Raw genomic sequence first — 13005 nt, 5'->3', positions numbered from 1 at the left:
GACACTCGCAGAAAAGGGTAACAAAAACACGACACGGACGTGGAAGTAGAATTTTTCATTGGTTTGTATTGTACGATAGGGTATCGTATAACTTACCCAGAAGAAAAGGAATTCTGCGGATGTAAAAGGAAACTGACAGTTTAGTGGCTTTTTATCGCGGACAAAAAGTCTTGAAAGGGTTCTATCAAGGTTTTACAAATTAACATACGTTTTTCTCGGTGTCCATTTTGACACGGCATGATTATTCATATGGGGAACAGGTTACGTACAGTTCTGCCAAATGACACTTTTACAGGCGGTATCATAACTGCATAGACGTGGATGTAGAATTTTTCATTAATAGGTGTGTGAAGAATGTTAAAATGTATAGTAAAAGAGTAAAATGGATGAAACGAGTTTTAAAAATGGCGCGAAAAGATAACTGTACCGTCATATGAGTTATAGGTAACGTAACCTGAACTTCTTCTGTAAAGAAGTAAACCAATAAACTTAACTAAGCTGAACTTTTTCATTGGTTCATACTGTATGACAGACGATATCATATAACTCACCCTACAGAAAAAGAAATTAAATAAGGGAGTCCTTAACTTCTGCCAACATAATGTACACTGTGATCATAATGATGCGTGTTATATGTCACGTACCTTGCGGTAGGAATATTATTCTGGTCTGATCTAACCTGATTCACCAACTGAATTAACCTAACCTGAGTCACTAACTGAATCGGAGTGGGTCAGAAAAATAACATAGTTAGCCACAGAAGTCAAGATTCATTATCGAAGTTCGACGCCACATCGAGAAGACGAAAGTAATTCCTTAGGTAGGATGCAGTAGGAGTAGGATCTAAGGACAAAATTTATTCAATTTCAAAATAGTTTTACATAAAATTATGTTTCATTGTACATCTTATTCAATTTTCACACTTGTTAACATAATTGGTGGCTCTAGAAACCGATTTCTGAAATACTTTAAGCTATAATGTCTGTTACGGTATTTCGACATTTTACCACATATCTTTCAAAATGGCATTCTATCAGTGCGGTTCAGAAATTTTCCAAATGCACTGATAAGTTTAATGTGAAATACTTTTACTCAGATCTTGAACTACATTTAGAAATTTTTGTTTGAATAAAAATTGTTTTAGATTTGTTGAACAATAGGGAAGCAAATTAATTTTGTTTCTTATTAATTTTTTTTAAATACTGAAATTAAGTGTTTCTTCTACTAGTATGTGATGACGTGACCAGTTAAGCATTCTTTGGCGCGATTTCACGTGAGACCGAATTATTAAACGAATCAGTCATAATATATTTATTATATTGTTAATATTTACTGTATTAAAGTATTCTGAACATTTACGTTGCTAACTATACCAACATATAATTGTCCTCGATCTGAAACTCATCATATCAACAAAATCTAAAATTTTGTAATACACTTTTATTCATTTTTCTTACATTATAAAGTCACATAAATTCCTCAGAATGTTGAAGGAAAAGAGAAAGGAAAAAGATTACACATAAAAAGATGTTTGTGCAGCAGTAAAAGCCTTTAAAACAGGTACTTCGTTACAAGTAGCCAGTGAAATGTTTTATGTACCAAAATTAATTCAGAAGAAATAATTCCATAGTAATCGATGGAATAAATTTTTTTATTAATAAACTATTTGTATTCCACAAAAGAAATTTAGGAACTTGAGAATTTTAGGAATTTGGGAATGGGGGGAATTGGTAATTTGGTAAATTAGGAATTTGGGAATTTAAGAAATTAGACAATTGGAAATTTGGTAATTTAGGAATTTGGGGAATTGACGATTTGGTAATTTAGGAATTCGGGAAATTAAAAAATTGGACAATTGGAAATTTGGTAATTTAGGAATTTGGGGAATTGACGATTTGGTAATTTAGGAATTCGGGAAATTAAAAAATTGGACAATTGGAAATTTGGTACTTTAGAAATTTGGGAATTTGAGAATTTGGGGAGTTGGCAATTTGGTATTTTAGAAATTTGGGAATTTGAGAATTTGGGGAATTAACAATTTGCTAATTTAGCAATTCGGGAAATGAGGAAATTAGACAACTGAGAATTTAGTAATTTAGGAATCTGCATATTTGTAAAATAAAACTACATTTGGAAAATAAAAGAAAATGAATTTGCACCACTTAAATAAAACTATCAAAAAAAAAAAACTGCAGTGAAATAACAGAAACTGAGAAACACCACTAAACTGTATGATCAATGGATGAATTTATGTTTGAAAGATCACTGACAATTTTATAGGTCGATTAAAAGGAGGTCACTGAAAGGTAAAGTGGAACACGAAGATCCCTCGTCGGGGCGCCCAGTTCTGATTGTTTCGGTGCTGGTGCCACGTCGTGACCTTGACCCCTGAATATAAATCGACATCCTGCTTGCAATTCTACTTTCATCCGTGGAGAAACTTCGATTTCGTTACTGAATCGGAAACCATTGGTACATTCAATATTTTATTACTTCGAACCAAAAGTGTTTGCAGTCATTGAGTAATTTGCAACCAACAATGTTGTAACCCGATTTTCGATTTTTCGTGTATAATTGCTGAAGACAAAACATGTTTAACAATTTAACCTTCTTTCGTTGCCTTGACATTGTAGCAATAATTAACAAGCTGTACATGACCAACCTGCCTAAAAAGTTGTAAGTGAAGGGGTTAAATTGTTCTTCCGGTACAAATTCGATCAGAGTCTGATTTTTTATCTGATCTCATTCAGATATAGATAACACTACAGAATTGTTATTTTAACATCTTCGGAACTGATCATGTACTTCATGAATTTGATCAAATCCCTATTTTGATACAAATTCAGTTAAAGCTTGATTTTCTTAATATCTATACTCATTCAGATATAGAATGATCACCTCACATAGTTGTTATTTTAATATCTTCCTCATTGATCATATACCTAAGGAATTTGATCAAATCCCTACTTTGATACAAAATTCAGTTACAAATTCAGAGCTTGATTTTTTTAGTATCTGTATTCATTCAGACATAGAATGATCACCCCACGGCGTTGTTTTAATATCTTCCTCATCGATCATATACCTAAGGAATTTGATCAAATCCCTACTTTGATACAAAATTCAGTTACAAATTCAGAGCTTGATTTTTTTAGTATTTGTATTCATTCAGACATAGAATGATCACCTCACAGAGTTGTTATTTTAATATCTTCTGAATTGATCATGCACCTTAGGATTTTGATCAAATCCCTACTTTGATACAAAATTCAGATACAATTTCTGAGCTTGATTTTTTTAGTATTTGTATTCATTCAGACATAGAATGATCACCCCACAGCGTTGTTATTTTAATATCTTCCTCATTGATCATATACCTAAGGAATTTGATCAAATTTCTACTTTGATACAAAATTCAGATACAAATTCAGAGCTTGATTTTTTTAGTATTTGTATTCATTCAGACATAGAATGATCACCTCACAGAGTTGTTATTTTAATATCTTCTGAATTGATTATGTACCTCAGGAATTTCATCAAATCCCTACCTTGATCATCTCAACGCGACAAATCCACAGAGTGAATTTTCGGGGAAAACGTCAAAGCCCTCGAAAAGCAGGGATAAAAAAGGGAAATCGTACGCAGGAAATCGGGCAAACCAGACGATTCGCAGAGAAGAATCTCGCGAGAGTAATCGTCGCGATAAAATCAGTCCTGAAAGTCGGGTGAACCGAGTTGGTATCATTAGGTTCCTTCCGCGTGGTGCTTTCGCCGTCGTTCCATTCTCCGTGGTTGCAACTTGTTCCACTCGGGTTTTCTTCGCACGTGACACGAGCCACGGGTTCCTCAGCTCGTCTCCTCCATCGTCCTCGCTGTCCGTCTCTCTCTCGTCCGACCACCTGCCATAGCGGTCTCTCCTTTTTCACGTGACTGGTGCCATCGTACTTTCTCTGTCTGTTAAATTGCACATAGAATCGGCGTTCTAGCAATCTAACGTCTGCTCCTTCTTTCCCTCCGAAGGAGTAATTGCAGAGGGTCGTGCTTTCTCTCTCGCTTCAATCATTCCTCCTCGTTGCATGTACGTAACACCAAAGGACCATGGTGTCCTCGCGCTCCCACGACTCCACACGTCCTTCTGTACATCTCTTTGTTCCTCAGCAGCTACACCCATAAGCTCGTCCTCCTTTTCACGTGATCGAGCCATCTTGTTTTCTCTATTCCCGTTTAAACGGGTGTCTCTCTCTTTCCTGCTGGCACTCGTGACTCCTCGACGGTCTTCGCCGGTGCCGAGAGAGGCACCTCTCGCTTTCACTCGTCCGTGTGAAGAGGCTATCGCGGACCCCGAGAGCTCAGTATCCGCCGGACCGTCGCGTGGTTCGATGTCGTGCACTTTAACACGAGCCTGTACTGATCAAGTGCATCGTCCAAGTGTTTTTTCATCCTGATTTGGTGACCCTCGTCGATATCGAACAACTAAGTCCGAACTTACGGGGTTTTGCGTTGAAGAACTGTGTCGCGCGCCGGGGGAACCATGAAGGCACACGCGATAAGGTAAGGGGCGGCAGTTGGTTTATTTTGATTTTCCGGTTTCTTTTTATTATTTTCTGCGATTTTTTATTTTTTAGCTGGTAATATTCTGGTTTAATAGTTTTTAGTGACATTTGTTCAATATTGCGATTTGGTAGTTTGGTATATTTATTTAATATTTTGATTTAATAGTATTTGGTATGATAAAGTTTGATACTCTGATTTTGTAGGATTCAAATTAGAGAAATTTATTTGGGGGTTTTTATTCGATTTTTTTGTTTAGTAGCATTTGACTTAATAATATTTATTTAATATTCTCATTTAACAATAATTGGTTTAGTAACATTTATTTAATATTCTGATTTAGTCGGATTTGATTTAATAAAATTTATTTAGTAGTATTTATTCAATATCATTGTTTGGTAGCATTTGGTTGAAAGACTGAGGAAGAGAATCTTATAAAAACACCCTATTTTTGGTATCTGGAAAGTTTCTAAAAAACAGAATAATTTCTAAAAAATTGTATTAATTAGTTCCCTCAAAATAAATAGTAGAGAGGTAATTTTAGTTTAGTATAAAATATTGTTTCACTCTTTGAATCATAAATATGGGGGTTGTAAATGCAGCTCACTCATGAGATCACACTATTTCTGTCATCTAAGGAATTTTTAATAAACTATTCACTTTTATTTATTTCTTCAAAATTAGCACTAAAAGTGATCTAGGTTTTGTGTAATATATTATTTAATCCTTTTCTGAATAAAATTATGGTCATAACACTGAAGTAGGCGCTTTGAGGAGACTAATCCTAAAGACCACCTTATTTCTGTCATCTACTGATTTTCTAAGAAATTCTATTCATTGTTAATTATTTCTTCGACATTAATCTGAGAGCTTTAAGTTAACGTTAAAAGAAGTGGCTAGATAAAGATTATTTAAATATAATCAATAATTAATTCATAAAATATTATTCAATTGGAACTTCAAATTTCCATGGGAATATCTGTGTAATTATTAATTTACTATTAGTATGTTTTACTATTCTTAAACATCAAAAACATTTACCGGTACTTGTGAATTTGATAAATGCAGCTACAATCGTATCAAAGTACTATAAAACATAATTTCGACCACTCACTTACGTATGCAAATATATAGGCCAATGTCACATACGACATTTTGTCAGAGAATCGAACTTTTTTAACCCCTTGCCTTACAATATCGTCTCCCGAATATGACGCACGTAATTGTTAACCAATGATCTTGCACGTAGAAATGCGACGAATTTGGCTCACATTTTCATCACGATTCAATTTCGCGTTTAATTTCAATTCCTACCCCTCCACCTACCCTTCCACCACCGTATAGAAAATGTCCCTAACATCTGAATATTTTTTGTCAGTCTTAATGTCACAACAATAATTAAGTCGCCCTGTCTGACGCATCCGCTGAGAAAGTCATAAGTTAAGGGGTTAAAATGAGCCAATATCCTCAAATCAATTGCGAAAAGTGCCGGAAGATGGATGTAAGGGGTTAGGAGTCCTTCTTAACGAGAGAAAGAAAGTCGAAATTAAAATACTGGTTTCAAGAGAGCACTTATCTGAATTGAAACAAAAAAGTAATAAGGAAAAGCATTAGCTCATGTACGACACTCAATTATTCTGGAGTTAACCTTTAACGGACGACACTTGTTTTTATAGTAATTGGTCATGAGATGAGAAATTATTAGCTAAATTTAAATTTGATATGTAGTTTTATTTGAATTCATGAAATTCTTTACATACATGTATTTATAGTGTGGTATTCGTGTTATTTAGGGAAGAAATGTGATGTCTTTGTACAGTTTGGTGTTTTGGTAAGGGTTGATGAAGATTTATTTTATTGAATAATGAAGTAATATTAGTATTAGATTAGGATGTTTGAATTAATATTAATTTTATGGTATATTTGAATATTGTGTTATACTGCTTACAATTATATTAGTATATGATATAACATTATATACTAATTAGTATAAATAATACAATGTATACTAATATAATATGATTATATATATAATATTCATTGATTATGTAAAATTATATAATATATAATCATATATTGTATACTAATATAATTATAACAATTATAATATTACATTCAAGTATTGAATCAGTACTAATTTAAGTATATTAATATAAATCAACATATAAATATACAGTTAGTGAATTAGAATAAAATTATTTATTTATTAATTATAATTAATGTAGTAATTATAATGGTGCAGTTTAAAATTTGTGTAATAATAATGGTGAGCATTATAGGATTGCCTACACACAATTGTGGAATGATGCAATTGTCAATTTTTGGGGGATACATTTTTTAATTGATGAAATTTTAACTTTGGATATTTAGAAACATAGATATTTTACTTATTTTGGCAACTTGGGAATTTAGAAACTTCGATATTTGGGAATCTGGGAATTTAAAAAATGGAGAATTTCAGAATTTGCAAATTAGGGATTTTTGGAATCTGGGAATCTGGGGATTTTGGAATTCAGGAATAGGGGAATTTGAGAATGTGGGAATTTAGGAATTGGGGAATGTAGGAATTGGGAAATTTAGGAATTGGGAAATTTAGGATTTGTGGAATTTGGAAATTGGGGAATTTGGAAATTGGGGAAGTGGGGAATCTAGGAATTTGGGAATAGGGGAATTTGAGAATGTGGGAATTTAGGAATTGGGGAATTTAGAAATTGGGGAATTTAGGAATTGGGAAATTTAGAAATTGGGGAATTTTGGAATCGGGAAATTTAGGAATTGTGGAACTGGGGAATCTAGAAATTTGGGAATTGGGAAAGTGTGAAATCTAGGAATTTAGGAATTGGGAAATTTAGAAATTGGGGAAGTGGGGAATCTAGAAATTTGGGAATTGGGGAAGTGGGAAATCTAGGAATTTGGGAATTGGGGAAGTGGGAAATCTAGGAATTTGGGAATTGGGGAAGTGTGAAATCTAGGAATTTGGAAATTGGGAATTGGGGAATTTAGGAATTGGGAAATTTAGAAATTGGAGAAGTGGGGAATCTAGAAATTTGGGAATTGAGGAAGTGGGAAATCTAGGAATTTGGGAATTGGGGAAGTGGGAAATCTAGGAATTTGGAATTTGGAAATTGGGAATTTAGGAATTGGGAAATTTAGGAATTGGGGAAGTGGGGAATTTGAGAATTCGGGAATTTGGGAACTTAGGAAATTTGAGAATTTGGAAATTTAGAGATCTGGAAATTTGCAAATATGAAAAATCAAAAACCACAGTACTCAAAATGTAAAAAATTGAAACCACGAAAAATCAAAACATATAAAGTTGAAAAATTTGTCAATTCATGAAAGATAAATAGCATTTAACAAAATAAAATGAAAATGGAACTAGCAATAATGGTATTCAAGTTCCATATACACCAAGCAACAACTTTCAAATGCTAAATATAATCAAAAGCTAAATGTAAACTAAAAATAAATTAAATATAGATAGAAAAAAAAATGATTAAATTTTGTCATTGTACCCCGCGTGCGATCGAGATATTTTTCTCGGTAGCCGGTCGTACGTGCAACGAATAAGAATTGAACGTAATCCACCGACCGGACAGGAAGTGACTGTTCAAAAGTGAAAGTTAACGTATTCGTTTTTCAAATTTTCGAGTCACGAATTGGCTCAATCCTTTCCTTCAGATACCTTGGATAACATTGTACCGGTAACTTGCTATTAAGTTCCCTCTGAGTTCTTCTAATTCCCTATCTCTCTAGTCTTCTTAAGCTCTTTTTGTACTTTCTCTATCACCTAGGGCTTAAGCATTTTTAGAGTCCTCTTGAAACTCTATCTAGATTCTACACTTCTGGAGAAATTCATATTTTCTTGGACTCTATTTATGTTATATTTATTTATATTTTTTGTGGAATTTTCTAAACTTATTTATTTACTTTCCTAGATTTATTTATTTCCCTAGATTGATTTATTCTTTTCCTAAACTTCTCCAGATTTATTTATTTATTATTTGAGATTCCTTTATTTTCTTCCTAGAATCGCATATACTTATTTATTTCCCTAGTTTTGATTTATTTTCTTCTTTGGGGATTTGGGAATTTAGGAACTGTGTAATTTCGGAATTGGAAAAATGAGGAATCTAGGAAATTCCTAAATTTCCCAATTCCCCAATTCCAAAATTTCCCAAGTCCCAAATTCCTAGATTCCTCATTTCCCCAATTCCTAAATTTTCCAATTCCGAAATTACCCAATTCCTAAATTCCCGAATCCCCAAATTCCCAAATCTCCAGATTCTCAGATTTCTAAATTTGCCAATTTTCAAATCCCCAAATCCCCAAATCTCCAGATTCCCAAATTCCAAATCCCCAGATTTATTTATTTTCTTTTTAGAATTTCCTCATTTATTTATTTTCCGAAACAAACTTGTTTTCTTCCTACATTCTCGTGGATTTATTTATTTACTTATTTATTTTCGTAGACTGATTTATTTTCTTCTTAGATTTTCGAAGATTTATTTATTTATTTATTTTGTTAGGCTTGTTTAGTTTCCTCATAGACTTCCTAGACTTCCAAGACTTTACTAAATAAATAGATTTATTTATTTATTACTTGATTTTTTTAAATTCTTCGCAGACTGTATCTATACCTTAACCTAACCTAACCTATAGCGTTATTAAATTCCCCTAGGTCGCCACCTCTATGGTTTTTTCCTAGATTTTCACACAAGTCCATTTCAAATACCTCATTTTAGCTTCTCCTTAAGTCCTTTAAACCCAATAATGCAAAAATACTAACATTTTTTTTTTATCTTTTTCAACTTTCTGAAAATGAAGCAGTCATAAAGTTGCGTGTCTACCAAATACAGGAACACTGTCTACGTTAGGTTATGTTTTCCTTGAGTCTTCCGAAAATAAAGATCGCGAAACGTTATTCATTCTTTCCTGGATAGAGGAAAAAATCAGGGAGCACCATATTTAGCAGAAGTAGAAGATTCTAAATTAGGTTGATTCTAAATTGTCCTTGAGTCGTTACAAAATAAAACGTACGTCGTAAAACGTATTTCTCTCATGGATACGAGAAAAAAGATTGCAAAATACCGTATTTGTACGTAATGGTAGATTTTAGGTTAGAATCTGAGGGTTTTCTTTTTGGTTCCTCAAAAATTCTCTTACTTTTTATTTTTGGGAGAAGGTAAAAGTTACAGAGTGTAGATTTGAAAAATGCAATAATTATTTTTGCAATAATAAGGTAGAACTTATACTAAATTAAAACGTGCTTATAATTATATACATAATTACTAATACAATTTTCACGAATCACTGTTGCACATATAATTGCATTCAAATGATGTGAAACATTTAACTAGTCAATATTCAGAGATTTGCGGAAATTTTATTTAAAACTTTTATAATATGACTCATATCATTTATAAAACCTTAAGTTATTAAAATTTTAATTTATTGAAATTGTAAAATAAAAAAGTAACTACGTTATATGTCTAATTATTAATTTAATTCATTAAATTGTTATAAAAGAATTAATTAATACAATAAAACTAATTTGTCAAATCAAAAATAAAATAATAAATTTTTAAATTTTACTAAGTGCCTGAAATGCAAGAATTGATCTTTCTAATCAGCATATACTCTTAATAATCTCGTATTCATAATTTAAAAAAACAAATGAAAGAACATTTAAAGATGAATTAAAATTAAATTACTGAATATACAAGAAGGCAATTTATGTAATGGATTGTTAAAGTTCAAACTACTTATGTGATCTAAAATTTCAACAAATGTCAAGGACTCGTGCATCGACATCATGTAAAGAAAGAATTCCGTCTGAACATTTCAAGAGCGGGAAATTTAAAAGTTCAAATAAACTTTTTAATATACCTCATACTTTTTAAATGAAATATATCGTGTTCGAGGGTTTAAATAAGTGTTAATAAAGTTGTATAATGATTTTGTTAAGCTAAAATAATGTAGAATAGAATTTCTATAATAATTTTGTCTGCAAAAATGGATAATCATGCAAATACGCATATGTCATACGATCGAAAATAGTAGTATAGTCTAGAATAGTTGTATGTCTGCAAAATAATATTAAACTGTGCTATTAATATTAAAACAGATTTATTATGTAAAGAACATAGATATTAAATATTATAAATACAGTGATGTTCCTCATTAAGTACAATTATTGTACGCAGTTTTATAAAGGAAATATTTTAATTCATTTCACAAATAATATGTAGAAAATGAATATAAAAACAAATACCTTGAGTCATCAGATATCTTGTCATGCAAGGATTAATTGCTTTTTAAATACGTCAATTATATTCTACAGTATTCACCTTTATTGTATTTTTATTTACTGACATATTCGTGAAGATTTATTTTGTAGGCGTCATATTGTGTTTTGCCTAAGCAAAACAGCAACGTGACGAAAATGGCGGACATAGGATAATAATTTTCTTAGAATCAGAAAAATGTTTACGTTGATTCGAATGGAAAATTTATTATTGGAAATTAATTAAACAACTATTGAAAACTGGGAATTTGGGAATTTAGGAATTTGGGGATTTGGGGAATTTAGGAATTGGGGCATTTAGGAACTTGGGAATTTAGGAACTGGGGAATTTTGGAAGTGGAGAAGTAGGGAATCTAGGAATCTGGGAACTGGGGAATTTGGGAATTAGAGAACTTAGGAATTGGGGAATTGGGGAGTTTGGGAATTTGGGAATTTGGAAATTGGGAAATTTAGGAATTGGGAAATTTAGGATTTGTGGAATTTGGAAATTGGGGAATTTGAGAATTGGGGAAGTGGGGAATCTAGGAATTTGGGAATAGGGGAATTTGAGAATGTGGGAATTTAGGAATTGGGAAATTTAGGAATTGGGGAAGTGGGGAATTTAAGAATTTGGGAATTTGGGAATTTGGAAGTTTGGGAATTGAGAAATTTGGGAGTTTGGGAATTTGGAAATTTGAGAATTTGGGAATTTGAGAATTTGGGAATTTAGGAGTTTGAGAATTTGGAAATTTGGGAATTTGGGAATTTGGAAATTTGGGAATTTGGGAATTTGGGAATTTGGGAACTTAGGAATTGGGGCATTGGGGAAGTGGGGAATCTAGGAATTTGGGGAGATGAGAATTTGGGGACCTTAGAATTGGGGAATTTGGGAATTTGGGGAGTTGAGAAGTTGGGACGTTTAGAATTTGGGGCGTTTGGAATTTGGGGAGTTTAGAATTTCGGAAGCTTGGGATTTGGGGAGATGAGAATTTGGACGTGTGAACATTTGGGGATCTTGGAATTGTGGAATTTGGGAATTTAGAGCGTTTAGAATTTGTGGCGCTTGGAACTTGGGGAGTTTAGAATTTCGGAAGCTTGGGATTTGGGGAGCTGAGAATTTGGAAAGCTTGGAATTTGGGGAGATGAGAATTTGGGTGTGTGGATATTTGGGGATCTTGGAATTGGGGATTTTGGGAATTTAGGGCGTTTAGAATTTGTGGCGCTTGGAACTTGGGGAGTTTAGAATTTCGGAAACTTGGGATTTGGGGAGATGAGAATTTGGGAAACTTGGAATTTGGGGAGATGAGAAATTGGGTGTGTGGATATTTGGGGATCTTGGAATTGGGGAATCTAGGAATTTGGAAATTTCAGAATGTGGGAATTTGGGAATTATTGAAAATTAATTAATTTAGATATTAGTCTAACTTCACATATTAGTATAATGACAGACATCAATCTAAATCATTCACTTCTTTAAATAGTACTTATCTCACATTTCTCGACACAATACACTTCAAAGTAAAATAAATATTTTTGTTCAAAATTTATTAAAATTTAAAGGAAGTATCATTTCCTAAAATTGATTTCAAACACAAGAAAAACATGCTTAATTAAAATATTAATTAAAGTACAAACGCACTGTTATTAAAACTAGAAAGTTACTTAAAAATTGCATACAAAATTCTAAGAAGAGATAATTGTTGTTAAAAATGAAAGTAAAAAATAATTACTTCGATAACATGAAAGTCGAACTTTCATTTCATTCCGCGGAAAGAATGGAATCGCGACACGTAATATCTATAAATGTGTTCTTTTCTTGCTTTCTGTAGAAAAAAAAAACTCGTAAATGGATTTTCCTGGTGATTATCAGCCATCGATCACAGTAATTGAGCCGTCTGATTGTCTAAGAATGCCACGTAACGCTTTCTTTGTATTCATCAGAGTTAACTGGTATTAATCGTTTAAAGCATGTCGGAAGTTTTCGTATTTATTGTATAAATAAATTTCAACGAAACTGTTTATTTGTACATAAATGAATCTTAATAATTTAAATCAATTATTTTTTTGTTTATATAATAATATTTATGTAGGATGTATTTTGTTACTGTGCAGTTCTGTTATTTTACAATTATATGATATTCTATTTCTTTTTAGCTATTTTTATTATT

The 13005-nt window shown here is 32.2% G+C and overlaps 1 protein-coding gene and 1 long non-coding RNA gene across 3 annotated transcripts in view; one reads left to right on the top strand and one right to left on the bottom strand.

The window, feature by feature from the left end:
- Window positions 1-13005, bottom strand: part of LOC105663180 (uncharacterized) — a 42179-nt gene that overhangs the window by 25420 nt on the left and 3754 nt on the right. The window lies entirely within an intron of this gene.
- Window positions 4349-13005, top strand: part of LOC100880086 (uncharacterized) — a 59579-nt gene continuing 50922 nt past the window's right edge. The window contains exons 1-2 of one of the 2 annotated variants that reach the window (XM_076532991.1): window positions 4349-4551; window positions 12667-12696. In XM_076532991.1, the coding sequence (XP_076389106.1) occupies window positions 4532-4551; window positions 12667-12696 (50 nt within the window). In that variant the 5' untranslated portion in view covers window positions 4349-4531. The remainder of the gene's footprint in view (window positions 4552-12666; window positions 12697-13005) is intronic. The other variant, XM_003705528.3, reaches the window with a different exon arrangement.

The sequence above is a fragment of the Megachile rotundata genome, chromosome 6, assembly GCF_050947335.1.
Source record: "Megachile rotundata isolate GNS110a chromosome 6, iyMegRotu1, whole genome shotgun sequence".
Classification (NCBI taxonomy): domain Eukaryota; kingdom Metazoa; phylum Arthropoda; class Insecta; order Hymenoptera; family Megachilidae; genus Megachile; species Megachile rotundata.
The sequence above is the reverse complement of the archived record's forward strand: the minus strand, read 5'-3'. Positions and strand labels throughout refer to the sequence as shown.